Below are 24,232 nucleotides of genomic sequence, written 5' to 3'. Positions count from 1 at the left end.
GATTTCGTGGCATCATTTGGGGGGCGACCCGCGAACATCATGGCCGATGCTCCCTTCCCCCATCCGGTGGAGCTCGAGCTCCGACCTCATACGCCAGCATCTCCTCCATCCCACGCCGCTCCTCCTACGCCTCAGTAGTATCTGGTAACGCATTTTCTCCACCAATCTCTAGTTCCTTCTCACATCTCCTCAACGACTCCCACCCAATCTCCTACCCCCCGTCCGACAGCCGAGTCCACCGGGCTCCGTTCGGCGTGGATGCCGCAGACATGCACATGAACTCCGCCTGGAGAAACACAGGTTCAACAGAGTCACTTCCTCCCTGGTCTCGCAAGTATGCCGGCTTTCTACGCTCGGCCGAGTTTCCGCACGGCCTAGGCCTCACCGACACCCCGGCCTTCCTCACCCCATCCTACCTCCGCAACTCCCGCTACATCGCCCGTCTCGAGACAGCCCACCGCGCTAAGATCGCAGCCCAACAGCGAGACCCCTCATCTGCAACCTCCAATCCTCCCCTCTCCGCATCCTCCAGCCATGTCCACCTGCCCCGCATCGCCCCGTCCCACCGCGGCATGACATATGAGATCATAGAGAAGGAACCGCCTGCCCCGGCCGATCCCCTCATGCCCCTGCCCAGTCAGTGGAGCTCCGTAGACAAGTTTTCCGGCCTGGAATTGTCGAATGAGAACTTTGATGTGCGCTACACTGGTCCTATGCACAAGCATGACCATGAAGCCGCTGCCTTGCGCGCAGATCACCCGATGCCGCCGCAGTGCGGGATCTATTACTTTGAAGTTAAGATCGAGTCAAAGCCTAAGGAGGGGTATGTGAATGAGCTGCTCGGTGGGTATTGATTGTCGAGGCTGACTTTTATTTTCTAGCATGATCGGTATTGGGTTTTCTAGCCCCAAGGCGTCTGTCGAGAGGCTTCCCGGTTGGGAGACGGAATCGTGGGCTTACCATGGCGATGACGGAAAGTCGTTCTTTGGTGAGAGTCAAGGACAAGGTCGAGCATATGGACCGACCTTTGGTGCTGGCGATACAGTCGGATGCGGTGTGAATTTCTCCACAGGATCTGCGTTCTTCACTAAGAACGGTGTCTTCTTGGGTAGGTTTTGTGTGGATTGTAATGGGGATATGTTCGGCTAATTTTGACAGGAAACGCGTTTCACGATTTGCGCAATACGAACCTTTTCCCGTCTGTCGGAATGAAAAAGCTACCGCCAGTACATCTCAAAACGAACTTTGGACAGGAGCCTTTCGTTTTTGATATTGATGGCATGGTCAAGGTTCGTGCTGTCTGCGTCATATACTCGGAGGTTGTCAAGCTAATTCCCACCAGCAAGAGAGATTCAACGTTCTATCAGAGATTAACGAAACATCCACGGCTGGTCTCCAACCACCGTTAGACGAGTCGACACTTTTGCAAGAGTTAGTTGCGCAGTTCCTAGCCCATGACGGCTACGTAGACACAGCCCGTGCATTCGCAGAAGAGGTGGCCACCGAAACACAAGCCCTGCAGAACGGCCGCAACGAGCCACTGAAGAAATACGAGGTCGAGGAAGACCGCGAAGCAATCAACCGGAACAGTAAGTCTACCCCTCCACATTCTTCCCAGCGCCAAGTCCCCACTGACAGCCCATAGAAATCCGCTCCGCAATCCTAGACGGCGACATCGACAAGGCCCTCAAGCATACCAAAGCCTACTACTCCAACGTCCTAGAAGACCAGCCTCAGATCCACTTCAAACTGCGCTGCCGCAAATTCCTCGAAATGATGCGACGGTCCAACGAACTCTCCGCGATAACCGCCGCGAAGCGCCGTAGCTCGACATCCTCCAACTCCCACGAGCACGCCGTCTTCGATCAGGAGATGGAGCTCGACGACGGGGATGGTGATGCCTGGGTCGCGGACGGCATGGACACTGAAGAACCCGAGGTCGTCGCGCAGTTCAACCAACTCCTCACGGAGGCAGTGCAATATGGCCAGCAGCTGCGTGCTGATTACCCCACTGATGAGAACGGCGGCGATAAGAAGCTGCTGGATGATATCTTCTCGCTGGTGGCGTATCCTGATCCGAAAAGGTCTGTGCATGGCCATTACCTCGATGCCGAGGGGCGGGTGGCTGTGGCTGAGGAGTTGAATTCGGCTATTCTTGGTATGTTTCTTGGTCTATTTATTCTACTTCTTTGTTTCCGTTTCTACTTGCAAACAACAACGCTAACACGGCACTGTATAGTCTCGTTGGGCAAATCATCTGCTGCGGCGTTGGAAAGGCTATACCAGCAAACTGAAGTGCTGGTTAACGAGATCAGTGAAGACGGCGGCGCTGGGGCGTTTATTAATGTTCGGGATGATATTCTGCTTTGACTGGCGCTGGATTAGGGTCTTGTTTCTCTCCTTTTTTCCCCTTTCTTCACTGATGTTCCTTTTTGTAGAGGGAGCCACAGATCTCAGATGTTTCATGTTGATTTACTTCTACTTTCATGACTCTCGACTTCCTTTTGTCCAGATTTTTCTTTTTGTCAAATTACCTTCTACGTATCTCTTAGCCAGAATGATGAGTCCCCTTGGGGATTACCTTTGAATGCTCAATACACAGTGACTGACTGGGGTTCCTAACTTTTTGTCTTGTTTACTTGAATTTGAATATATCTTCACCTGCCCTTAAGAGCCTCTTAGTTTATTATTATAACACCTTTTAATCCCCTACCTAAGTACCAGTAGCATTGTATATATTTCTTTGTGACGTCAACTTCATTCTATACTTAGAGGCGGTGAGACACAGCAATATCAAAGCGGTAAGGACTCGCGAACACCTGGAGGCTTATCTCATCGCTGAAATTGGAGATCTCCGCTTTCTCAAATCAAAGGGAGCCAGTGATAGTCTATGACACCTCGACGCTGCAAAGTTCTCTGATGATCAGGCCTCTCCACACACTCAGCTCCCCAAAGGGGCCACATTCTTAACATGGATCCACATAGCGCTGAGGATCTCAGCATTCCTACCCATTCAAGCGCTTCCACCACCCTACGCTGCTGCTGTGGCCGCAATGACTGTGCTTTGCTCGAGCATAACAATGTAGCTCTCGAGGGCTTGGAGAAAGATCTGGAGACTGCCGCTAGACTAGGTCAGGTACGTGTCTTTTTTCGATATTATTAGCTGCCCAAAAATGATGTGTTTTTGGTTGGGTATGAGAAGGACGCCAAGCTGTTCCAGGGCTGGCTGAACCATGCATGTTTGATACATCAATTTATCATTCTTCGCACAATACTTTGTATCTGATTGCTTTTAATTTCCGATACATTTTCATTTATACCACTCGGACTGCACATTCTGCATACCTGTGCACACCCCACATCATTTGGAATCAAATGGCCTCCCTCCGATCGCGATCTCCCATTCTCTCGCACTGTGTTGGCGTTCGTCATGGCTACCTTTCATGATTATGCTGCGAAGGCAGGATGTTTTGAGGCATCATCACTAACTTTTCCTCTACAGGCCTTGCTCCACCGCCATGAAAGCTATATGGCTGAAGCGGAAGAGGACCGCCATCGCTTGGTCGGCAGCATTGACGATCTAGAGCGCGAAAAGCGACAAGCTCAAGCAGAAAATGCGCGTATCATCGAAGAGAATCGCAGTTTATTAGAGCAACTTGATAGTTTGAACCGCGCGGTCGCCGAGTCAGACGACCATGTCAAGTCCCTAACGGTTACTTTGGAGAACACCGAGTCTGAGTTGCGAAGATTGACAGCAGCTGCAACGCGTGCCGCAGAGCTCGAGGCGCAACTAGCTCTCATGGAGACGGAGCAGTCTAAGCTCCAAGAGAGCCTTGTGTCAGTGCATGAAGATGAGAAATCGGCCGTCCAACGGTGGAGACAAGCAGAAACCACCCTGCGAGACCTTCATGATCAAGTCGACCGCATCGAGAAAGAGGCACGCGAGGAAAGAGATCGACATACAGAGCTCGTCGAACGCATGGAGCGCAAGAGAGCTGTGGAGCGCGAGCTGGACAATGCAGCGGGCCGTCTGAAAGGTGCCGCTGCCGCCTCCGAACTTAACCGCAACGCAGGTGGTACCAATGTGGTCTCTCGTTTCGTCAAGGATATATTGCAAGACAACGCCAATCTGCAAGTCGGGATCATGGAGCTACGCGACATGCTTCAGAGCTCAAATGAAGAAGTACAGAATCTACGGGAACAGGTTATCTCTCATCAGCCGCTGGCCGGCGTCGATGAGGAGGACAATGTACAGCCAAGGCCTTCCACCACGCTGAGTGAGGAGCTACGAGCGAAGGAAGAACGACGCGTGTCTCAGGAATTACACATCCATCATCATTTCCACACACCTACCGCGGCTCTAGCTACGAAGAAGGAGAAAGGCACGCTCAATCGTCGCGTAAAGAAACGCCGCCCCGCTCTGGGGAGCCCGGTAGCAATGCACTCTGCGGCGCGGGCACAATCGCCCCGAAGAGCCCTTCATCGCTCCCAATCATCTGGATCCTCCATGTCAACCATTCTGTCGCAAACTTCTGTCTCCATCCCACCTCATTCCTCTTCCCGCCGTTGGTCTTCACAATCATATGCTCCGGACTCGCTGGCAAGCTCTCCTCGGTCCGCGTTCCGGACGTCATCGATATTTGATCGTGTTGAACGTGGCGCTGATTTCTCCGAACCTACCAGCCCTGAAAGCACCGTGTTCTCATCTCCTTTAATGCAGGCACGGAACCTGAAGGGTCTTGATATGCCATTCCGACCAATCGGTAGCTTTGATAACCACGATGCACCCGACGACCTATCCGCATTTGAAGATGATCTCTACAGCCGCCAAGACTTCTCGAACATGGATGATAATGCCACAAGAGAGCCAGCTATCCCAGAAGAATCCGAACCATCTCCATCGACGGCATACTTCTCACCTATGGGTGACCCAATGACGACCACCGATGAGATTTTTCCTATGCATGTACAGCCTTCCTCTTTACGCAGATCTTCTTCTCATGACAGCTTGCTCTCCGTCTCCGTTGCCGGAATGGACATTCACACACCCACCAGTCGCCACAAGCGAATGGGCGACTGGCATCCCGGCATGCGGATTCCTCGGCGCATCTTGTCACCCAGTGTCGAACTAGTATCAACACCCCCAGTTATCTCAGCCCCGGCCATCACAGCCGACCGTGCAAGAAGCTCAGAGCACACATCCCAGTCCTTGCTTGCTTCCATGGCTGCGGGAAATCACACCAGGTCCGACACAGCATCCATTGTATCCACAGACAGCACCAGCACCGGCTCAACCACAACCCTTGGCCCCCGCAAAGCCACGACGTTGAGTCGCCGCATGGGAGGCTGGGTCCTAGGCCGCTGGGGAATAGCACCGGTCTCATCTGAGAGTGACTCGCAAGATCCGACAGACTCGCCAAACACGTCTGTGGCATCGTCACCGTCTACATCTGCGCCCAAACCCCCTGATCCGCTAGCTCTCCGCTTCAGATACCCAGGCGTGAACCAGAAGGGTCCGATAATGGGCCTGCGGCCTCCGCCTGCTGCTCCGATCTCCATTCATGCACAAAGCATAGACGAAAACCTGCTGCGAGAGTCTCTAGCTGAAGAGAATCGCTAGATTCTTCGCAACCTAAATATCTGCACCATTCATTGTTCTTTAGCGCTTACACTCGTTTTAATCTTGCATTTAGTATTTATTTGCTCTCACGGTTTTGTTGCATTTCTTGGATTCCTGGTTTGGAATGGCGCGAGTTTCGATGATACCCATGCTTTCATCTTTGATTTCTCAGACTTGTCTAGATGGTACGGTGTACACTCTCTGGTCCTTTTCGCAATGTATATTTTATGCAACAGGACCCTGTGGCTTGGACTTGACTTCATTGCGTACCTCAATACCATTGGAGTTTTACAATCGAGTTGAACAATTTTGCATAGAGTTCCCTTGGAGCTAGTTATATACTGTAGTAACAAGGTTCATGCACTCACTAACTTTTGCATCATTTGCATGATATCACATTCTCTATTCATACTCACAAGAATAGTCGGCCGCTTATGCGGCCTTGAGTCTTTTTCAGTCTTTTATGGTAGTATTCTCAGATAGTCTTTTTAGATGTCTTTTTAAATGTCCTTTTGGTGATGGTCTCAGATTCTTCCCAGTTATCTTCTCATTTAGTCTTTTTATATGTCTTTTTTGATGTCTTCTTAGGTGTATACAAAGGCGGTAAAAAAAAGCATACTTTGTGTTTGAGACTTTTCTATGTATAATTTGATTACCTCGTGATGTAAACGCAGGACGCAGTTCAGATGGCTGCTTATTTCGACCGCGAAATCCGATACGTCCGGATTGGGATGCTGGTCGAATGGAAGAAACCCGTCTGGTCTTCTGATGGTGTCGATTCGAACGGGAGAGTTTCAACAGCGAATGAGTTGGTTTCTGTGGATGTTTAGCACAGCATAAGACATGATCATCAACGTTGTGCTCACCACAGGCATTCAAGAACGTGCGGAAAGTATCCTCATTGCGCAGGGTCGCAGCAATGATAAACTCTTCAATGTGATAGTTCTCGAAAAGATCCCGCACAGTAGACAGGAGTAAGGGAACAAGGTCGGTATCATAGATCTAGACACGTGAGCACGAAACCCAAGTAAACAGCCCATAAGAACACCCACCAGATCAGCACCGAGAGCAACATCGAACCTCAGCCCAGTCCCCTCCTCACCCTCATCAGAACCCAACCCAGCAAGATCCCCCTCCCTCACCAACGGGGTCCCCCACTCCCAAACAGCAGGATAAATAGGAATGGACTCCCGCCCCTGCAAATTATGCTTAACACACTCACGAATATTATCAATAAGCGCCGGCTCACGATCAGTAACAACAACAGAGCGCACACCAAGATGGCGTGCACAAACCAGCGACAAGAAGCCCGTGCCAGCGCCCAATTCGATAACTCGCTTACCGCGCACAAGAGCCTCGCCCGTCTCAGAGGCCAGGAACGAACCGAGGTGCAGAGCAGCCTCCCATGTTCGATTTCCGGTGGTTCCAGCAGACAGAATCAGGCCGCGCGATTCAGAGGTCGTGACAGTGCGCTCGGGACTTCCCGCGCTGGATGTTGGCGCTGTGTACTTGACTAACGACAGCTGCTGCGCTTGTTGCAGGGCTGAGGGTTTCGGCTGTGAGACTAGTGTGCTCCAGCTTTCCATGAGATCGTCGTTGATCTCCTGTGTTCGTGGGGGAGGGAAGAGGTTAGATAGGTGGAAAATCAAGGAATATAAAAAGGTTTTGCATTGGTGTGAGGTGGATGTACATGGGACAGAAAAGGAAATGATAGGAAATTCATGATAAAATGCAGAATAAAAAGCTTTGAACAGGTGGGTAGGCATACATCCTCCTCGGGGTCGGTAATTGATTCCTCGATCCGCGAGAGAATCTGTTTCAGCACTCGGCTTCGGTAGCTGTCTGGTGGGATGGGAAAGACTGCATTTTCGTTGAACATGCGCTCGTATAAGGCTGCTTGCACGGCTGGCTGGATCAGCACAGAGCCTGGTGGGAGGGCCAAGTGCTGGAGCTCGACCAGCTGAAAATACTGCGCCGCTAATTTATCAATAGAGTCCGTCATGATTGTTGGATGAACATAGTAATGAATTTGATATTGCAGGAGATCAATGCGGTAGATATCATTGGAGCCCGGGCGAGGAGAGTGGATGAGTCAGGAATGAGATAAGCAAGGGCTGATCAACACTTTCTGCCTCAGGCACACAATTCCTTAGTCACTTTTGCCTCAGGCAGACAGCCCAAACAGGCTAGCGTCGACCCTAGCCGAGCCCACACCACACGAAAATTGAAAGTTCGACATCCTCAAGTGACCCCGTCGACACTTCCTCCATCCAACGCACACACCAAAATGGCCGACTCTCCCGTCACTCTGCGGACTCGCAAGTTCATCCGCAACCCTCTGCTTGCCCGCAAGCAGATGGTCGTGTAAGAACCCCCCTGATTTTCCCCCTCGTTTTGGATCTGTGTGTGGGAAATGCATCGCAGGCGCGCAATATGGAAATTCGACAACCACCAAGCACAAAGAGAAAGAGAAAGAGGAATACAATCGGAACACCGCAACACACACAGAAACAAGCATCGAAAAACCAAAAACCAGAAAACCCCGATCTGACATCTTTTCGCGAATATCTAGGGACGTCCTCCACCCCAACCGCCCCAACGTCTCCAAGGACGAGCTCCGTGAGAAGCTGGCCGATCTGTACAAGTCCAACAAGGACCAGGTCTCCGTCTTCGGTTTCCGCACACAGTACGGTGGTGGCAAGAGCACCGGCTTCGCTCTGGTCTACGACTCCTCCGAGGCCCTGAAGAAGTTCGAGCCCCACTACCGTCTCGTCCGTGTCGGTGCCGCCAGCAAGATCGAGAAGGCTTCCCGCCAGCAGCGTATGTTTCTCTTCGTCTCTCTTCGTCTCAGCGATCATCAATCGCAAACCATGACGTTGTATTTCTTTTTTGCTAACCCCCCTTCTTTCTTACAGGCAAGCAACGGAAGAACCGCTCCAAGAAGTTCCGCGGTGTCGCCAAGGTCAAGGGCCCCAAGAAGAACAAGGATTAAACGCCTCATCTGTAACTATTCGCACGATTCAACATGGACCGATGATGCGGCATGGCGCGATGGGAAAGATTATGGCGGTGACGGCTTTGGCTCTGGAGCTTCCCACCTGGTTATGGCTTGTCCGGACCCAGGTGCGGTCGGTCGTGTGTGGGGGGAGTGGTTTATCTTCCTTTTCAGCGAACATCAGACTAAAACCCAAAATGATGCCCGTTGAATGGTGAAGATCGTGGACGGATACTCTTTTTTCTTCCTGTGCTTGTTGGAGCTGGTGATTCCCTAGAAAAAAAAGACCTGGCGATCCCCATGGAATTTTTAAAACAGGGCGTCAGTGTTGTGGTTCTTTGTGTATGTTTTTTTTGGGGAGGGGATCATCAGTCTTCGTGAAGACGGCCGGGGTTATGAGAATCCGGGCTTCGGCTGTTTGCCCGGGATGAAATTACATTTTACTTGTTTCTCTTCACTCGGTCTGGTGGTCTTGTAGCTGTACTTGTACTTGTACTTGGACGATTGTACGGGGCCATGGCTGGATCTGATGTAGTTGGATCTGGAGACTGTAGACTGAAGACCCTCTGCGGCGTAGTCTAGGCTCAGTCTATATCAAGCCCTGTCCCCCATGCCCCTCCATGTTCTATGCTTCAAATGCGGAGTGTTACGATGTCATCATACATGGTTGATACAACTGAAGCATATATAACTCGAATTGATATGACAGTTAGCCCTCTTCTTGTCTATATCAACGCAACTATCAATACACAAAGCCAACGAGACTGAAATATTCATGGCAACTTGGCCCCCTTAGCCAAAAGCCCAATCTGATCTCCCAAGAACCTCTCCGTCACAGCCACTTCATTCCCCCGTTCAAGCAGGTAATCCGTAGAGCCAGCGGTGTACTCAATACTTCCCACACCGGGACCAAGAAGAATACGCCAAGCCAACATATACCCAGCAACATTCCACGCCACCTGTTCTATTCTATCCGAGAAAACATCGGCATAATAGTCCTGGGTATCTTCACATCTCTTCTTCCAGTTATCGCTCCACTGATCCACCCATACATCATATAACTCCCGCACACAGGGCGGGAACGAGACGAGTTCCTCTTCTGACTCGGTGTATCCTTGCTCGTCTTCTCTGATATCCTCAACGGCTCGCCAGAGGAAGTCGGTTCCGTACTCTGGGAATATGCGGTAGTGTCGAGGCGTGGTTGATGGCCCAGACTTGGGAGAAGGGGTTTCAATTGTCGTCGTCTCGACTGTTAAGTCATCGTGCTCGGTTGTTATTTTGAGTATGAAATCAAATGTGGTTTGTATGACTGTCATTCTCTCGGATGAGATGCATGGTTCCTCGGAAAGGGTGCGCCATGCGTCGCCTAGGTTCTTGATGGATTTGATGTATTGCTGGGATTGGGATTGGCGGCTGAATACAGCTAGAGGTTTGAGGAGTTTGGATGTCATGGTTCCTTTGATCGGTGCGTGGTCAGGTGTGGAAGCTTTGGATAATGCGGGGTGTGGTGTCTACGGGCGGAAAATCATTGCCTATAAGTACATACTCTAGTGGTCTGCGCCCCTATGAGTCAAATGCGGGCGTTTATAATATCTTGATATCATTCTATGTGGACCAATTGTGATGCTATGGGAAAGGGAGTGTCTACTAAAAGAAACACTAAACACTAACCGCCGTGGTGTGAGCGATTGGTCCTCTTTTCGGAAAACAAAAATATTCTAGGCCCAAGCATGCTAATCAAAGTCCTTTTGTATTTCTGAGATAAAATCTCTGAAAATATCCTGTCAAAGCATTAGGTTACATAAGTTATTGCCTCAGGCGCTAAAGCCCTAATTCAGAGCCCACGAAGACTCATACATACCCGCTGAATGTTGCAGCTGATCATTGCCCGAGAAATCCGACAGTGACTTGTGATTAATTGTAATCATGATTTTACAATAATGGCGCTACTTCATCGAAATATATAGAGTAAGCAAAAAACATAGTGTCTACCTCTATAACAAGGATATAAATCCCACTACAGCCAAACAAGCTAAAAGCGAACTAGTCCGACAAAAAAAAAAAAGAATATCAAACCAACATGAACAATGCAGGAACCAACTTCGTAAACCAAACCATCCCATCTAACACAACAAGACCTCGACGGAACCCAGCCGGGAGGCTGTGTAAGTATATCCCTCGGGTTGGATCGCTTGTACGATGGGGCAGATTACACAACCTACAAATTCCCATTCCTCAAATAATCTCGTTTGAATTTTCATTTCCCATATGGAAATACTACATCCCAATTCCATGTGGACTTGTTCAAGTTAGGATACTGGTCGTCTGACTAGATATCTGGATACATATTTGCTACCGTGGGATTTCTGGCAACCAAGTACCCGGACACGTCCATAGCAGGGTTGTATACGGCATGGCGGGTTGGATCATTGTATCACTGCATCATAGTTAACGGCTGGAGTCAGAGTCCGCCGGTGTACAGATTTGTGTGCTACTTTCTGGTTGGGAAGGATCCTGGTGCTGGTCCGGGGGTGCAGGGCACATGGTTAGCCCTAGCTCATGCTTGTGACTATTGAGGGCTGATGGGGATACATGGGGATGGGGTTTATTATATGTATTGTATTTGGGGGATGTAGTGGTTAACTGGGAGGTTGTATTAGGTTTTTGATTGAGATATAGATACTCGAATAAGGGCAGATGGAGTAGAACTGAAAGACATTACTTTCAGATAGGCCGTACAAGGCGAAGGACAAATAAGGAACTCCTGCACGCTTCGAAAAATGGCTAGAAGACAGAAGACTAGAATTAACAAGCTCTCCAGAGTCATTTCTGAGACAAGGATATCTTATATCACAGGCAGACCGGAGAGTTCCTCATAGTAACAATAGAAAATAAGACATTCCGCCGAATACTAAGACACATGGCATAAAAAAAGCATATTTTTGAGACAGACATAGAACCACAGATATAAATCACAGCATAAAGCCAGTTTGGGTATTAGGGAGTAATCTTGATGGACAGGTGTGACAAGATGGGCACATCATCATCATCGCCCATTGGATATATTTTCTCTTTTGGATGAACATAAGCAGACAGATGAAGACGACAGAACGAGCAATAACTCAGAACAGAACAGAACAGAACAAAATACACAGCAAAAAACTAAAGCGACGAACATCAAAAACAGAAAAGAGCAGACACGAGAAAGACATTAAATGGGAAGAGCAAGGCAGACATAAACGGCCTTGATATGGGTATCTCTTTTGTGTATCCTGTGGGAAAGAAAGAAACCAAGCAAGAGACCAACCAGGAAGAAAAGAGAAGAGTGAAGAGCCAAAGAATCAAAAATCAAAACCCAAAAGTTCGACAGGGTAGGTATACACCTGATGTTCGATACAATGACACCAAGAACATATTGAAATCAACTCAATACGCCCCCTGACGACCCAGAGGCGAAACCGGAGACCGATGGAGACTATCAACCGACCGCCCATAGTCAGACAAGCCATCAGGCAAAAAACCATACGGCAGACCAACCGCCGAGTCCGCATGTCGAACACGCGTATAGGGCAACCCATTCACAAGCGTCGGCGCCGAGTAACGCACATCACCCTCAATAACACCCCTGGACTTCTTGCGCTCACTGCCCGAGTACCCATACACATCGGGTGCGCAATCAGAACTTAGCACGAGAAGACGCTGTCCGGTGCGTCCCAGACGTGCATCGGAGGTGCTGTACTCGCCCACAAGAGTGCTCTCTATCGTGTCTAGGGCTGGGTAGGGTGGGTTTGCAGCTGAGGGGGCCATGGAGGATGAGGCTGCGGGGAGAGGGGAGGGATCTTGGGTGCTAGACATGGGGATGTATCCGAAGACGAGGTCTGGTGTTCCGTCGTCTGAGTCGGTTGACTTGACGCGTGAGGGGGTGATATTGTAAAGACCGTTGCTTGGGAGGGTGGGCATTGGGACTGTGCGGCCGTCTGGGGAGGTTGTGTACCGTGAGTTCCAGCCCTTAGCATCTGTGGCTAGGGTCATGCCTGAGAGGCCGTCTGGGAGGGTTGAGAGGTTGACGTTTTGCTGGGGCTGGCTTCGGCAGGTTGGGGGTGCTGGGAGGGTCCGGTCTACAGCGTCTGTGATCTCGGTGGACATGCCATGGCCTGGGAGGACGAAGCCGTAGGCAGCTTGGTTCATGTTGCCGCTTTGTTCTTCGAAGAATTCGCCGTTGGTGGGTCTGCCGTTCAGATCCCAGGCCCGGTTCCCCCATGCCGCGGCCGCGGTACCGTAGTCGAGCATTGCTCCCGAAGTGCTAGATAGCATGTACCCTGGCGGTGTTTGGCCGTGGTAGTTGGCTGAATGGTCATCATAGTGGTGGTCCATGCCGACGGGTTGCCGTGAGAAGTTGGACTGGATATCCAGCTCGTATTCTTCTCGGTATGGAGCCCGCATTTGAGGGGAGCCCATGAGAATTGATCTTCCGTGGCCTTTGGTTGCATAAAGCCTAGCTGCTTCTCTGGCAGCGTCTTCGGGGGCCAAAGAGTTGACCTGGAGTGAAAATAACTAGGTCAGTGTGACTCTTTTGCTGTGGATATGGATTCTGACTTACTCGTATGTATTGGCATTCTGTTGCTCCAACACTACGGCAGCTGGAACAAGCCAGGCCAGTGTTAAGATCACCGTTGCACTTTATTTTTCTCTTCCGGCATCGATTACACTAGTAGAGGTTAGAAATCGCCGGGTGATCAAGATGGAGAGATCACTTACTGCGACTAGGGCTCGCTTCCTCTGTTTCCGTGGCTTTTCATCCCGCTCTACAACAAGATTGCGCTCCTTGCCCACACGCATGGTTCGAGCCATAGAAATGGTCGAGTTATGCCGGGCTTGGGCTTGGTCTAGTCCGGACAGATTGTCGTATGTGTGATCCATTGATATAGCAAAGAACAATAACCCGTTTCACTGTTCAGCACAGTAGAGAAGAATGCCTATAAGTGTCTATGAGAAAAGAAGTAGAGAAAGTAGGAAATGAAAGATATCTCTGGGAAATAGGGCTAGATTTAAGCCATGTTTTGGTAACAATCGGTGTGATTGATTGCCTTCCTTTTTTTTTTATAATGTAGAGATGATGCGATATTTTTGCCCCCTGCTTTTTCTATATATTTTATTATTATTCTGTATATGCTGTCTGTGTGTTTTATATCCATTTGGGCAGAGAAAGAAGACATTTACAGTACATAGGCCAAAAGTACCCTGGACCTGGACCTGGTGTCTTTTCTTTTTGTTTTTATTATTATTTCTTAATCCTTATTTATCTTATTTTCACCACTCTTTCGTATTTATATTCTATTATTCTATTATTCTATTCTTTTCCAAGGGGAAAATGATATGCAAAGTTCCGCCCAGATTCCCCCAGTTGCCAGTTGCCCCCATATATGAAAGACAGAAAAATGCCGGCGTTTTAAAAAAGAGGTTTCACAAGGTAACGTCACACGGACATGACCTGATAGCCATGATGAGAACAGAGTCCTCCGGTAGGTAGTGTTTCAGCCAATTTGAAGGGCGTCTTTTTTTTTTCTCTCTTTTTTATGGAAAAGGAAGCAGTATGATCCCCAAGAACTTGGTGTATCTCAAGATCCAAGAGATAGAGAAACGGGCAACTGCCGAGCTACTGTTTGCAGATACCTGACGATCCGCGGGGGAGCATATCCCGATGTCCGGAAATGTTTGCTCGATAGTTTTTGTATAGCTGCAGGTCAAAGTAGTCCGAACTTCTCGAGGTCTGGAACATATGTTATCTTGCAAACGCACGGTCCAAAGAGAAGAAATAATAATATAATAATATCAAAAGGAAAAGAAAACAAACACCTGTCTCAGAATGCTTCAGATGTCTCAATAGAGAAAGAGAAGAGAAAAAAAAGAAAATATAGCCAAAATTTCCCATGACACCTGTCACTTTGACAAGCGCACGAGTTGGCTCCCCCGAGCCAAGCGCGCTCTAGAAAAAGCCAGGGATCATCGATCTAAAAGGTTGATCGGTGACATGGGGGTAGATCCAGCGTTCTTTAGTGCTTCCGGTACGCAGCTAGATCAAAATGGAAGAGGAAAAAAGCAATTCAAAGTCCATAAAATGAGGGAGGGATATAGTACTTACCCAGTAAATAGAGAACTCTTTGTGTCATCCATACCAGATCTTGATCACGATCGACGCTAAAGGCTAAAAGGGGGAATCTAGAAGTGCCGGCTGGGATGCATGAACTTCTAGGATACTTACAAGGTTCGCACAGTGCTACTTGGAGCTAATGTGGAGAAAGGTGGGTTTCGCGTTACAGTATGACATGGGGCAAAGAATTAGGGTAAGGAATTGGAAGGGGGTTCTCCCAGATTAGTATAGTAAACTCTCCTTCCAGCTCATCGTACACCTTAAGACATCTAGTGTCAGGACACGAGAGACATAGAAAGAGATAGAAAGAAAAACCAAAACAGTGGGGGAGGCAATCAAAGTCTGGGTTTCAAATACAAATCTAGACCCCATGGAGTCTCTAGCAGATATTTAGACAAGTTCCGGCAGTTCAAGGTTTGACGATGCACGACATCCGGGGGGAAGTAGGAATTGCGATTCAAGAGTCAGGAGAAACAAGCCCTGGCTCCGCCAGCTGACTCTGAGTTGACTCGCCAGGAACACATGTTGGGATTGAGACTGGCTTTTGTTGCAGACGATACGGTGGAGGCAACCCCTGGCTGCTGACCGGAGCTTGCTCCCTAGATCGAGAAGGCGAGAGAGACCAGGAGGCTCAGGATTGATCATATCCCATCCCACGTGCGTGGCTCTTTTCTAAGAAGTTAGTGTATAGTGGTGATGATACCCGTTGGATCCTGCTGCAGGAGGCCGCCCGTTTCCCCTTCCCAACGTTTCTGTTGTGGAACGGCTCACGAAGATGTCCTAGCAAAGGGAGGACCGTGTACTTCCCGTGGAAGCTGGGAGACGTTGCCATGATCTTAGTGGGGAAAGAGAGAGAAGGCGAAACAGTACAACAGGGTGTGGCTTGGTCTAGGATTTGGCCAGTGACAATCACTCTCTCGAACTTCTGCCAAGAAGAGATGCTTCTTTTGGCTGGGCCTGCTGCTGCATGAGGGATATAAGCACACAAACAGCTCAAACTTGGAATCGCAGGGTCGATCAAGGCCCTTAATAAGATCCGCTGCACGTCGATCTCAAAAGCGTAAGGTTATGTCCATTATGTCCAACGGGGACATTCGGAAGATATGCCGCTCGATTGACAAGCACCGTTTCACAAGTCTCCCGGGTCGATCATCCGGAGAGCCCTAGAGCTGTTGCGCAGCACGTACCCATCGGTAGATTCGTGGGAAAAAATCCTACGTGTAAAAAATAGGGAGAGGGGAAAAAAAAAAAGAAACGAAAAAGAAAGACCGCGAGAGGCTCAGTTCCCTCCGGTTGGGGATCCCCGCGGGCGGTGATTGGCCGAAGCTCCATCTTCTTTGCATTTCGCATTTCCCGGACTTTCACATTCACTCTCTGTCTCTCTCTATCTTTGTCTCTATACCTACCTCTCTCTTACTACCAAATTAGTGTTTGTCCTAGGTCGACCAAGCGCCTAATTCGGTGTCTCACGCCCGATTCCCCGCCATGAGCGCGCTTTTAGAGACTTCCCTGGGCGACATTGTAATCGACCTGTTGGTCGACGATGCACCCAAAGCGTGTGACAAGTGAGTGGCTCCGTTCCTTGGCTTTCCCAGTCTGCTGAAACCTGAAACTAAGCTCATTTTATGTGCTTTTAGCTTCTTGAAGCTATGCAAGCTCAAGTACTACAATTTCTCGCCCATCCACAGCGTCCAAAAGAACTTCACCTTCCAGACCGGCGACCCGCTCGGCCCTGATGCACCCGAGAGTGATGGAGGATCTTCAGTCTGGGGTCTGCTGGACGGACCGTCGAAAAGAACATTTCCGCTCCAGGTGTCGCGCAAGTTGAAACACTTGGAACGCGGCACGGTGAGTATGGCGACGGTGCCGGCCAAGAACGACCCCGACCAACGGATAGCCGCCAGTCAATTCATTATTACACTTGGAGAAAATCTGGATTATTTAGATGGCAAGGCCGTGATTTTCGGCAAGGTCGTCGAGGGCTTCGATGTCCTGGAGAAAATCAATGAATCTTTTATTGACGACCGAGGTCGACCGCTGAAGGATATTCGCATTCGTCACACCACTGTCCTTGACGATCCCTTTGATGACCCGCCGAATCTGGTTGAACCACCTGAAAGCCCGGTGCCCTCCAAGGCCCAATTGGCTACGGTCAGAATCGCGGACGATGAGGACTTGGATGATGATATGGATGAAGAGGCTATGGACAAGCTGCGTCGCGAGCGTGAGGCCCGCGCGCAGGCGCTGACATTAGAAATGGTGGGAGATCTGCCGTTCGCCGACGTCAAGCCGCCAGAGAATATTCTTTTTGTTTGCAAGCTCAACCCGGTCACACAAGGTTTGTCGCATTCCCCCACGGAACCGTGAGATCGTGCTAACCAATGCTAGATGAGGATCTGAATCTTATTTTCAGCCGCTTTGGAACGATCTTGTCTTGCGAGGTCATTCGGGACAAGCGCACCGGTGACAGTCTACAATATGCCTTTATTGAATTCGAGGAACAAAAGGACTGTGAACAGGCCTATTTCAAGATGCAGGGTGTCTTGATTGATGACCACCGGATACATGTGGATTTCTCACAGAGTGTAAGAGCTCCCTCATTACCACTTATTGCCTAGACCAATATGCTAATATTACCCAGGTATCCAAGTTATCCGAAAGCTGGCGCAATTCCACCGTCACCAAGCGCCGAGAGAGAGGTGGATTTGGTGGTGTTGCAGACCTTGAAGCGAAACGTCAGTACCGAGAGCTGGACGACGCGCCTCTGGATGAGGATGATGCTAGGTATATGTTTGACAAGCAAAACAAGAATAGGGGCGCTCCGGCTCCACCCCGCGGTGCTCCTCGGGAGGCTCCGTCAGATCGCAGTCGCCTTCGTCGAGATCGAGGGAGTCGAAGTCCCCGTCGAGATGGACAGGATCGATACCGTCGTCGATCCTATAGTCGGAGTCCACAACGGGATTCACGGAGAGATTCACGGAGAGAACGAGGCTACAATAACCGTGAACGACGATAGTATTCAAATATCCCCTATTCTATCTCAAATAAATACGGAGTGCTCAGAACATATCCACTTGACTTCGCCCCTTGCCGTAGCAACCAAGGCCAACCAAGCCCAACCAAGGCCCCGCTTTGACTAGTGTAATAATTTCCAGTGGGCAGGTCTCACTCGGCGCTCGCTAGCCAGTTTCTTGTATGGACAGCTCGCTATTATTCGCCTTTGCAGATCCCTAAAAATAAACTGGAGCCCACTAGGTTCCTAATAGTCTGAGATATATTAGCAGGAGCACGGTTACCGTGTGGCGTAGACTTTAAGGTGTAAAGTACTTAATCAGCTTGAGCTTCACCCCACGTTTTTTTATTTTTATTTACTCTTCTCCTTCCTCTTCCTTCTCCTCCTCCCAATTTTATCTCTCTTCTTTTCTCGATCATCTCAAAATATCCTACAAAATGGCAAGCGTAATCAAAGATGCTGTCTCCAATGTTCTTGGAAAATTCCAGGGCGCTGCTCCAGAGGTTCCCCGTGAACCCTCAGCGGAGGAGTTCCAAGCACTACAAAAGAAATACACAGACGCTGGACAAGGGCATGTATTTTCCTTCGTCGAGGAATTGACCACCGTCGAGAAGTCACAGCTCTTCCACCAGCTGTCCAACTTTGACCCCACTCGGATCAACGAGCTGGCCGACAAGGCCCTCAACCCTCCTCCCGCCGAGCAGGGGACCGTGACCCTCGAGCCCCTCCCCGAAGTCGCCTCAGCATCCATCCTCGACTCCAACCCCTCAGATATTCAGCAATGGTACGAAGCCGGCCTGAAGGAGGTTGCGGCGAACAAGGTGGCCGTGGTCTTGATGGCTGGTGGGCAGGGTACCCGGCTCGGCAGTTCTGCCCCCAAGGGCTGCTTTGACATTGGTTTGTTGAGCGAGAAGTCACTCTTCCAGCTGCAGGCTCAGCGTATTCTCAAGCTGCAGTCTCTCATCGGTGGTCAGAACGTGGTCATCCCCTGGTACATCATGACCAGTGGACCTACACGTAAACCCACCGAGGAATTCTTTGAGAAGAACAACTACTTCGGTCTCGACAAGAGCAATGTTATGATCTTCGAGCAGGGTGTTCTGCCTTGTATCTCCAATGACGGCAAGATTCTGCTTGAGACCAAGGGCAAGGTATGTAGTATACTGGCGTAGCTCAAACACGTGCAGGAAGAGATTTGTTGACCCTGAATATAGGCTGCCGTGGCTCCTGATGGAAACGGTGGCATCTACCAGGCCCTCGTGGTCTCCGGTGTGCGTGAGGACATGCGCCGCCGTGGCATCGAGCACATCCACCTCTACGGAGTGGACAACTGCCTTGTCAAGGTTGCTGACCCGGTCTTCATTGGCTTTGCCGCCTCCAAGAAAGTCGACATCGCGACCAAGGTGGTGCGCAAGCGCAACGCCACCGAGTCCGTGGGTCTGATCTTGTTGAAGAACGGCAAGCCTGACGTGGTCGAGTACTCTGAGATTGACAAGGAGACTGCCGAGGCCAAGGACCCCAAGCAGCCCGATGTCCTCAAGTACCGTGCCGCCAACATCGTCAACCACTACTACTCCTTCGGGTTCCTCGAGTCAATCGAGAACTGGGCGCACCAGCTGCCCCACCACGTGGCCCGCAAGAAGATTGCCTGTGTCGATACTGAGTCTGGTAACATTGTCAAGCCTGAGAAGCCTAACGGCATCAAGCTGGAGCAGTTCGTCTTCGACGTGTTCCCCATGACCCCGTTGGAGAAGTTCGCTACCCTTGAGGTGCACCGTCACGACGAGTTCTCGCCTTTGAAGAACGCTCGCGGCACTGGTGAGGACGACCCTGATACCAGCCGCGCGGACATCATGGCCCAAGGTCAGCGGTGGGTTGAGGCTGCTGGTGGTATTGTTATTACTGATGGCGAGGCCGTTGGTGTTGAAGTTTCTCCTCTGATCAGCTACGTATGTGTCTTTCTCTCCATCTCCTTGATCACAACTAACATAAATTACAGGGCGGTGAAAACCTGGAATTCCTCAAGGGACGGGAAATTAAGGCACCGGCCATCCTAGAACGGGAAGAGTAGATTAGATGGGATCTCACCAGTCGGATCTCGCGGAGATCTCTTTGGAACGAAGAAATGAATTGCATTGTGACACCTTTGGGAGAATGGATCTACTGTAAGAATGTAGGGGTTAGGAATTTGTTTCAAATATTCCCACATTCATTCAATATAGAGTGGTAGAATACCTACATGTAAATGTATACTAGAATATTATACAGAAGTAAATAAACGCCTTACGCAATACGGAAAAGCCCGGGAGCTAAAGCCGTTTGACGAGTTTGTCCTTTTTCCACTTTTCCTCTCTTTCTTGTGTGCATTCTCTTATTTAAAAAAGCAGTTGGAGTTGAGAGAGGTTATTGAAGTTGTTGAGAGTGTGAGTATATTCCATTTCTTCTTTTCTCTGTCTTGTTTTTTTTGCTTTTTTTTTCTGTGTGGTTCCCTTGTCCCACTTTTTTCTTCGAGTGGGCTGTCAGAGAACGTGCCTACTTTTCTCCAAGGGTTCTCAAAAAGCTGACCAAACGGGGTGTACTATAGACTTTGACAAGGATTTGAAGAGAGTTACTGTGAGGGTGAGTGAGATATGTGCATGTTTCGTGTTTCGCGTTTCGCCGTTCGTGCTCGTGCTCTCCCCCGCCGATCTACGTCTTCCCCTCTTTCGCTTGAAATTTTTGAGATCGCAACTTATGCGACTGTGCTGGACTCGGACAACCTCGGATACAATATACACTGGAATTGGAATCAAAATAAGACCAGACAACGCATGACTATCACACAACTCGACAATCCCGGCAATGGAGGGGAAGACGCGGCTTATCGACGGAGCTATACCAAACCATATAACCCCGGCACCGGACTGACTTGCGATGGATAGATTACCGCCAGAATGATGTTGTCTCGTCGCGCATGCTACAAGTGTGGCACCATTGGCCACTATGCTGGTTAGTATAGCTGGAAGCTTGGTATATCTGGGGTCAAGCTAATTCCTCGGTAGAGGTCTGCTCTTCCACTGAGCGTCTCTGCTACAACTGTGCGTGAATATATCCCCAAGAGCTCATACTATTATCTTACTGGTTGCTAATTTATCTCATCTCACAGGCAAGCAGCCCGGTATGTTCGATCATGAGTCATATTACTCAAAACAAGCTTCTAAGTTATCATATAGGCCACGAGTCGAGCGCCTGCCCTCTGCCCCGTACCACCGAGAGTAAGCGATCACTCAACATCAACTCCCGCCATTCCAGACTGCTAACACCATCCAGCCAAGCAGTGCTACAACTGCCAGGGTCTCGGCCACGTCCAGGCTGACTGCCCCACCCTGCGTCTGAACGGTGGTGCCAACGGCCGCTGCTACAACTGCAGCCAGCCCGGCCACCTTGCCGTGAGTTCCAACCACTTGAACCTTCAAACCAGTTACTAAACCCCGACTTTCCAGCGCAACTGCACCAACCCCACTGCTCCCGGAGCTGGTGCTCCCCCTACCGGACCCGCTGCTGGCCGCGGCGCCGGTGGTGCTCGTGGCGGTTTCCAGGGTGGATTCCGCGGTGGATTCAGCGGCTACCCCCGCGCCGCCACCTGCTACAAGTGCGGTGGTCCCAACCACTTCGCTCGCGACTGCCAGGCTCAGGCTATGAAGTGCTACGCCTGCGGCAAGCTCGGCCACATCTCGCGTGACTGCACCGCTCCCAACGGTGGTCCCCTCAGCTCTGCCGGTAAGGTCTGCTACAAGTGCGCCCAGGCTGGCCACATCTCCCGCGACTGCCCTACCAACGAGGGTGCCACTGCTCCTGTTGCTGCCGTCGAGGCTACCCCCGTTGTCGCTGCCCCCGTTGTGGCGGCTACCCCTGCTGTCGCCGCTACCGAGGCTGCCACTGAGGCTAACACTGTCCCCGCTGCGGCTCCTACTACTGCCGTCGCTTAAGTGTGTTCGGCTCTATCTCTCCACTGTGCTTCCGCCATTGGAGGAATGCCTGGAGTTCCTTTTCTTTCTTGATTCTGTATTACGGTCACTTTCCCTACACCTCGATCGGCCCTTTCTCTCCGCCATTTCTTCCTTTGCATATATTTAAATCACACCCTCTGTTTTGGGGAACGGGGTCTGGTTTCTGGACCTTAAAAAACAACAGCTTTTGATTTCCCTTTTTCACCCTTTTGGAACTTGTCCTTTTTTTTACTTATTTTTTTTTCCCCCTATCATGTATACGACGAACAAACAGAAAAGTTCTTTTTGGTTTTGTTTTTCGCTAAGTCACCCTCGACTTGACTTTCTCAAGTCTTACGATTGGCGTCTGTTGTCTATTCTCATGGATTATCTTTCTTGGTTTTCGATCGACTCTTGGTTGCGGTTTTCCTGAATGGGGCCAAGGGGAGAACGAGGAGATGAAGTGTGGCAATGAGAGAAAATGTTGAAGCTGGGGAGAATTGGATTCGGGGACCGTTGCAACTGTGTTGTGGAGAGAAAGCGGACTGCCAGATGGGAAGAGTCCTGAGAGTATCTGAGAGTATTTCGAGAGTCTAAAAAAGAAATATCTCAATCATCTTGTTCTTGTAGTGTATAGTTAGATGTGGTGTGCTCAATGCTTTGTAGCAGTCTGAACCCGTGACCTTCAACACCCAGGTCGAGTCGAGTCTCCCTTCACATCTCTTGTTCACTCGACACTCTCCCCCATCAGTCATCTTCACATATCCATCCCCAGTTGATCCAATCAAGATGCCAGGCTCGGTAGGAAGTGATGAATTCGACGATGACGAGGTACAGTAAACCCCCATCCCCACGAACGTCCCAGAACTGCCAATCTAACCAGTAAATCATCTACACTTGCAGAACTTCATTCTGGACATTGACGGCATCCAAGCCCATGGCATTGGCGCAGCTGACATCACCAAGCTGAAGGCTAATGGATTCTACACTATTGCTGTCAGTGCCTCAACCCTAACCACCTCATCTCCAAGCATGGTCCAAGCCCATGCCATCCCTCAACAAACCTAACCACTCATCCAGTCCGTCCACGGTGCCACCCGAAAAACCCTCCTTAAAATCAAAGGATTCAGCGAAGTCAAGGTCGAGAAAATCAAAGAAGCAATTCAGAAATGCCTCCCCGCGGCTTCGGGTTTCATCACAGCAATGGAACTCCACCACCAGCGCAAGAAAGTCGTCCATATCTCAACCGGCAGCAAGCAATTCGACTCAATCCTTAACGGGTGAGTACACAATACCACCAGCCCCTCCCCTTCCTCCCACGCATAAAGCCAAAACCACCACTCAACCCCCATCTAACGCCACACCAGGGGCTTCCAGAGCATGAGCATCAGCGAAGTCTTCGGCGAATTCCGCTGCGGCAAAACACAACTCTCACACACGATGTCCGTAGTAGCCCAACTACCCAAAGAATCTGGCGGTGCAGCCGGCAGAGTCGCCTACATCGACACAGAGGGCACATTCCGACCCCAGCGCATTGCCCAAATCGCCGAACGATTCGGCATGGACCCAGATACTGCGCAGGAGAATATTTCCTATGCACGTGCGCTGAACAGCGAGCACCAGCTCGAGCTGCTGAATACGCTTTCGCAGGCGTTTGCGGGTGGAGAGTATCGGTTGCTTGTTATTGATAGTATCATGAACTGTTTTCGGGTTGATTATTGTGGGCGTGGCGAGTTGGCGGATCGGCAGCAGAAGTTAAATCAGTTCTTGATGAAGCTTGCCCATATGGCTGAAGGTGAGATTTTAGTTTTGTGTTGTTGTTTTGGCTGGTGGCTGATTTGGTTTGACTTGCAGAGTTTAATATTTGTGTCTTGATGGTGAGTGCGTTCTTATCTGTTTCAAGGTGTTGTGGCTCACGCTTCGGTTCAGACAAACCAGGTCCAGAGTGACCCTGGTGCTAATGCTCTCTTTGCTGGAGCTGATGGTCGCAAGCCCGTTGGTGGACATGTTCTTGCCCATGCTTCAACTACTCGCGTGCTCCTTCGGAAGGGTCGTGGTGATGAGCGAGTTGCGAAGATCCAGGATTCTCCTGGTGAGTATTTCGATATATTCCGGGGTTTGTCAATGCTCTAACTCTTTATAAGACTGCGCTGAGCGTGAAGCAATCTACGTTATTACCAATGGCGGGATCAGTGATCCTGATAAGGTTTGAAGGTGGTGTGGTCGAAACGATGTATCGATGTCGAGGGAAACACTCTGCAGTCACGATTTTCATGATGTATCAGGCTTGATGCTGCGATAATTTTATACCATTAGTCAATTTATATCATAGATAATAGGTTAGAATACCAAAGAGTCCAAGTTATGTTGATGTTGATGTAGTGGAAGCCCTAACTAGGAAGTTCACCGCCTACACCGCCGCTCTAACACCCCGGCAAAATTCTGTGCCAAGAGCAAATCTGCAGAAAAAGTTCAGCTCAATCAA

General features: G+C 50.0%; 10 protein-coding genes across 10 annotated transcripts; 7 read left to right on the top strand and 3 right to left on the bottom strand.

Annotated features, from left to right (window-relative positions):
- Nucleotides 1-39: 39 nt before the first annotated feature.
- N7471_006647 (uncharacterized protein) lies at nucleotides 40-2,610 on the top strand (the record flags this gene model as incomplete). Its single annotated transcript, XM_057279366.1, has 7 exons — nucleotides 40-137; nucleotides 173-823; nucleotides 882-1,108; nucleotides 1,159-1,289; nucleotides 1,343-1,589; nucleotides 1,646-2,158; nucleotides 2,240-2,610. 7 exons carry the CDS (start codon nucleotides 40-42, stop codon nucleotides 2,368-2,370), a joined length of 1,998 nt encoding a protein of 665 aa, XP_057138976.1. The 3' UTR covers nucleotides 2,371-2,610.
- Nucleotides 2,611-2,971: 361 nt separating this feature from the next.
- Nucleotides 2,972-5,620, top strand: N7471_006646 (uncharacterized protein; the record flags this gene model as incomplete). Its single annotated transcript, XM_057279365.1, has 2 exons — nucleotides 2,972-3,136; nucleotides 3,503-5,620. The coding sequence occupies 2 exons, from the start codon at nucleotides 2,972-2,974 to the stop codon at nucleotides 5,618-5,620; spliced, it is 2,283 nt and encodes a 760-aa protein (XP_057138975.1).
- A 624-nt stretch (nucleotides 5,621-6,244) lies between these two features.
- Nucleotides 6,245-7,622, bottom strand: N7471_006645 (protein-lysine N-methyltransferase; the record flags this gene model as incomplete). The annotated part of the gene is made up of 4 exons (XM_057279364.1): nucleotides 6,245-6,436; nucleotides 6,487-6,622; nucleotides 6,673-7,224; nucleotides 7,389-7,622. The coding sequence occupies 4 exons, from the start codon at nucleotides 7,620-7,622 to the stop codon at nucleotides 6,315-6,317; spliced, it is 1,044 nt and encodes a 347-aa protein (XP_057138974.1). The 3' UTR covers nucleotides 6,245-6,314.
- A 285-nt stretch (nucleotides 7,623-7,907) lies between these two features.
- On the top strand, nucleotides 7,908-8,612 carry N7471_006644 (40S ribosomal protein eS24; the record flags this gene model as incomplete). The annotated part of the gene is made up of 3 exons (XM_057279363.1): nucleotides 7,908-7,984; nucleotides 8,193-8,440; nucleotides 8,536-8,612. The coding sequence occupies 3 exons, from the start codon at nucleotides 7,908-7,910 to the stop codon at nucleotides 8,610-8,612; spliced, it is 402 nt and encodes a 133-aa protein (XP_057138973.1).
- A 776-nt stretch (nucleotides 8,613-9,388) lies between these two features.
- On the bottom strand, nucleotides 9,389-10,066 carry N7471_006643 (uncharacterized protein; the record flags this gene model as incomplete). The annotated part of the gene is made up of 1 exon (XM_057279362.1): nucleotides 9,389-10,066. One exon carries the CDS (start codon nucleotides 10,064-10,066, stop codon nucleotides 9,389-9,391), a length of 678 nt encoding a protein of 225 aa, XP_057138972.1.
- Nucleotides 10,067-12,041: 1,975 nt separating this feature from the next.
- N7471_006642 (uncharacterized protein) lies at nucleotides 12,042-13,535 on the bottom strand (the record flags this gene model as incomplete). The annotated part of the gene is made up of 3 exons (XM_057279361.1): nucleotides 12,042-13,154; nucleotides 13,216-13,323; nucleotides 13,374-13,535. 3 exons carry the CDS (start codon nucleotides 13,533-13,535, stop codon nucleotides 12,042-12,044), a joined length of 1,383 nt encoding a protein of 460 aa, XP_057138971.1.
- A 2,597-nt stretch (nucleotides 13,536-16,132) lies between these two features.
- On the top strand, nucleotides 16,133-17,831 carry N7471_006641 (PPIL4 family peptidylprolyl isomerase). The gene is made up of 4 exons (XM_057279360.1): nucleotides 16,133-16,331; nucleotides 16,404-17,104; nucleotides 17,155-17,351; nucleotides 17,408-17,831. Exons 1-4 carry the CDS (start codon nucleotides 16,252-16,254, stop codon nucleotides 17,780-17,782), a joined length of 1,353 nt encoding a protein of 450 aa, XP_057138970.1. The 5' UTR covers nucleotides 16,133-16,251; the 3' UTR covers nucleotides 17,783-17,831.
- A 385-nt stretch (nucleotides 17,832-18,216) lies between these two features.
- N7471_006640 (UDP-N-acetylglucosamine diphosphorylase) lies at nucleotides 18,217-19,987 on the top strand (the record flags this gene model as incomplete). The annotated part of the gene is made up of 3 exons (XM_057279359.1): nucleotides 18,217-18,930; nucleotides 18,994-19,728; nucleotides 19,779-19,987. 3 exons carry the CDS (start codon nucleotides 18,217-18,219, stop codon nucleotides 19,848-19,850), a joined length of 1,521 nt encoding a protein of 506 aa, XP_057138969.1. The 3' UTR covers nucleotides 19,851-19,987.
- A 155-nt stretch (nucleotides 19,988-20,142) lies between these two features.
- gisB (putative zinc knuckle nucleic acid binding protein) lies at nucleotides 20,143-22,363 on the top strand. Its single transcript, XM_057279358.1, has 8 exons — nucleotides 20,143-20,202; nucleotides 20,364-20,398; nucleotides 20,701-20,767; nucleotides 20,821-20,856; nucleotides 20,925-20,936; nucleotides 20,992-21,033; nucleotides 21,089-21,207; nucleotides 21,262-22,363. Exons 3-8 carry the CDS (start codon nucleotides 20,713-20,715, stop codon nucleotides 21,745-21,747), a joined length of 750 nt encoding a protein of 249 aa, XP_057138968.1. The 5' UTR covers nucleotides 20,143-20,202; nucleotides 20,364-20,398; nucleotides 20,701-20,712; the 3' UTR covers nucleotides 21,748-22,363.
- A 173-nt stretch (nucleotides 22,364-22,536) lies between these two features.
- N7471_006638 (recombinase DMC1) lies at nucleotides 22,537-23,959 on the top strand (the record flags this gene model as incomplete). Its single annotated transcript, XM_057279357.1, has 7 exons — nucleotides 22,537-22,578; nucleotides 22,651-22,743; nucleotides 22,828-23,027; nucleotides 23,115-23,542; nucleotides 23,602-23,624; nucleotides 23,677-23,839; nucleotides 23,892-23,959. The coding sequence occupies 7 exons, from the start codon at nucleotides 22,537-22,539 to the stop codon at nucleotides 23,957-23,959; spliced, it is 1,017 nt and encodes a 338-aa protein (XP_057138967.1).
- Nucleotides 23,960-24,232: the final 273 nt, after the last annotated feature.

The sequence above is a fragment of the Penicillium samsonianum genome, assembly GCF_028829775.1.
Source record: "Penicillium samsonianum strain IBT 33392 chromosome Unknown utg000003l_segment0_segment0, whole genome shotgun sequence".
NCBI classification, from domain to species: domain Eukaryota; kingdom Fungi; phylum Ascomycota; class Eurotiomycetes; order Eurotiales; family Aspergillaceae; genus Penicillium; species Penicillium samsonianum.
The sequence above is the reverse complement of the archived record's forward strand: the minus strand, read 5'-3'. Positions and strand labels throughout refer to the sequence as shown.

Excerpts from the sequence above, each read along its gene's own strand:
- N7471_006641 (XM_057279360.1), top strand. The coding sequence starts at position 16,252 with ATGAGCGCGCTTTTAGAGACTTCCCTGGGCGACATTGTAATCGACCTG. Across the intron at positions 16,332-16,403 it reads GCACCCAAAGCGTGTGACAA|CTTCTTGAAGCTATGCAAGC; the intron begins GTGAGTGGCTCC and ends ATGTGCTTTTAG. Across the intron at positions 17,352-17,407 it reads ATGTGGATTTCTCACAGAGT|GTATCCAAGTTATCCGAAAG; the intron begins GTAAGAGCTCCC and ends AATATTACCCAG.
- gisB (XM_057279358.1), top strand. The coding sequence starts at position 20,713 with ATGATGTTGTCTCGTCGCGCATGCTACAAGTGTGGCACCATTGGCCAC. Across the intron at positions 21,034-21,088 it reads TCTGCCCCGTACCACCGAGA|CCAAGCAGTGCTACAACTGC; the intron begins GTAAGCGATCAC and ends AACACCATCCAG. Across the intron at positions 21,208-21,261 it reads GCCAGCCCGGCCACCTTGCC|CGCAACTGCACCAACCCCAC; the intron begins GTGAGTTCCAAC and ends CCGACTTTCCAG.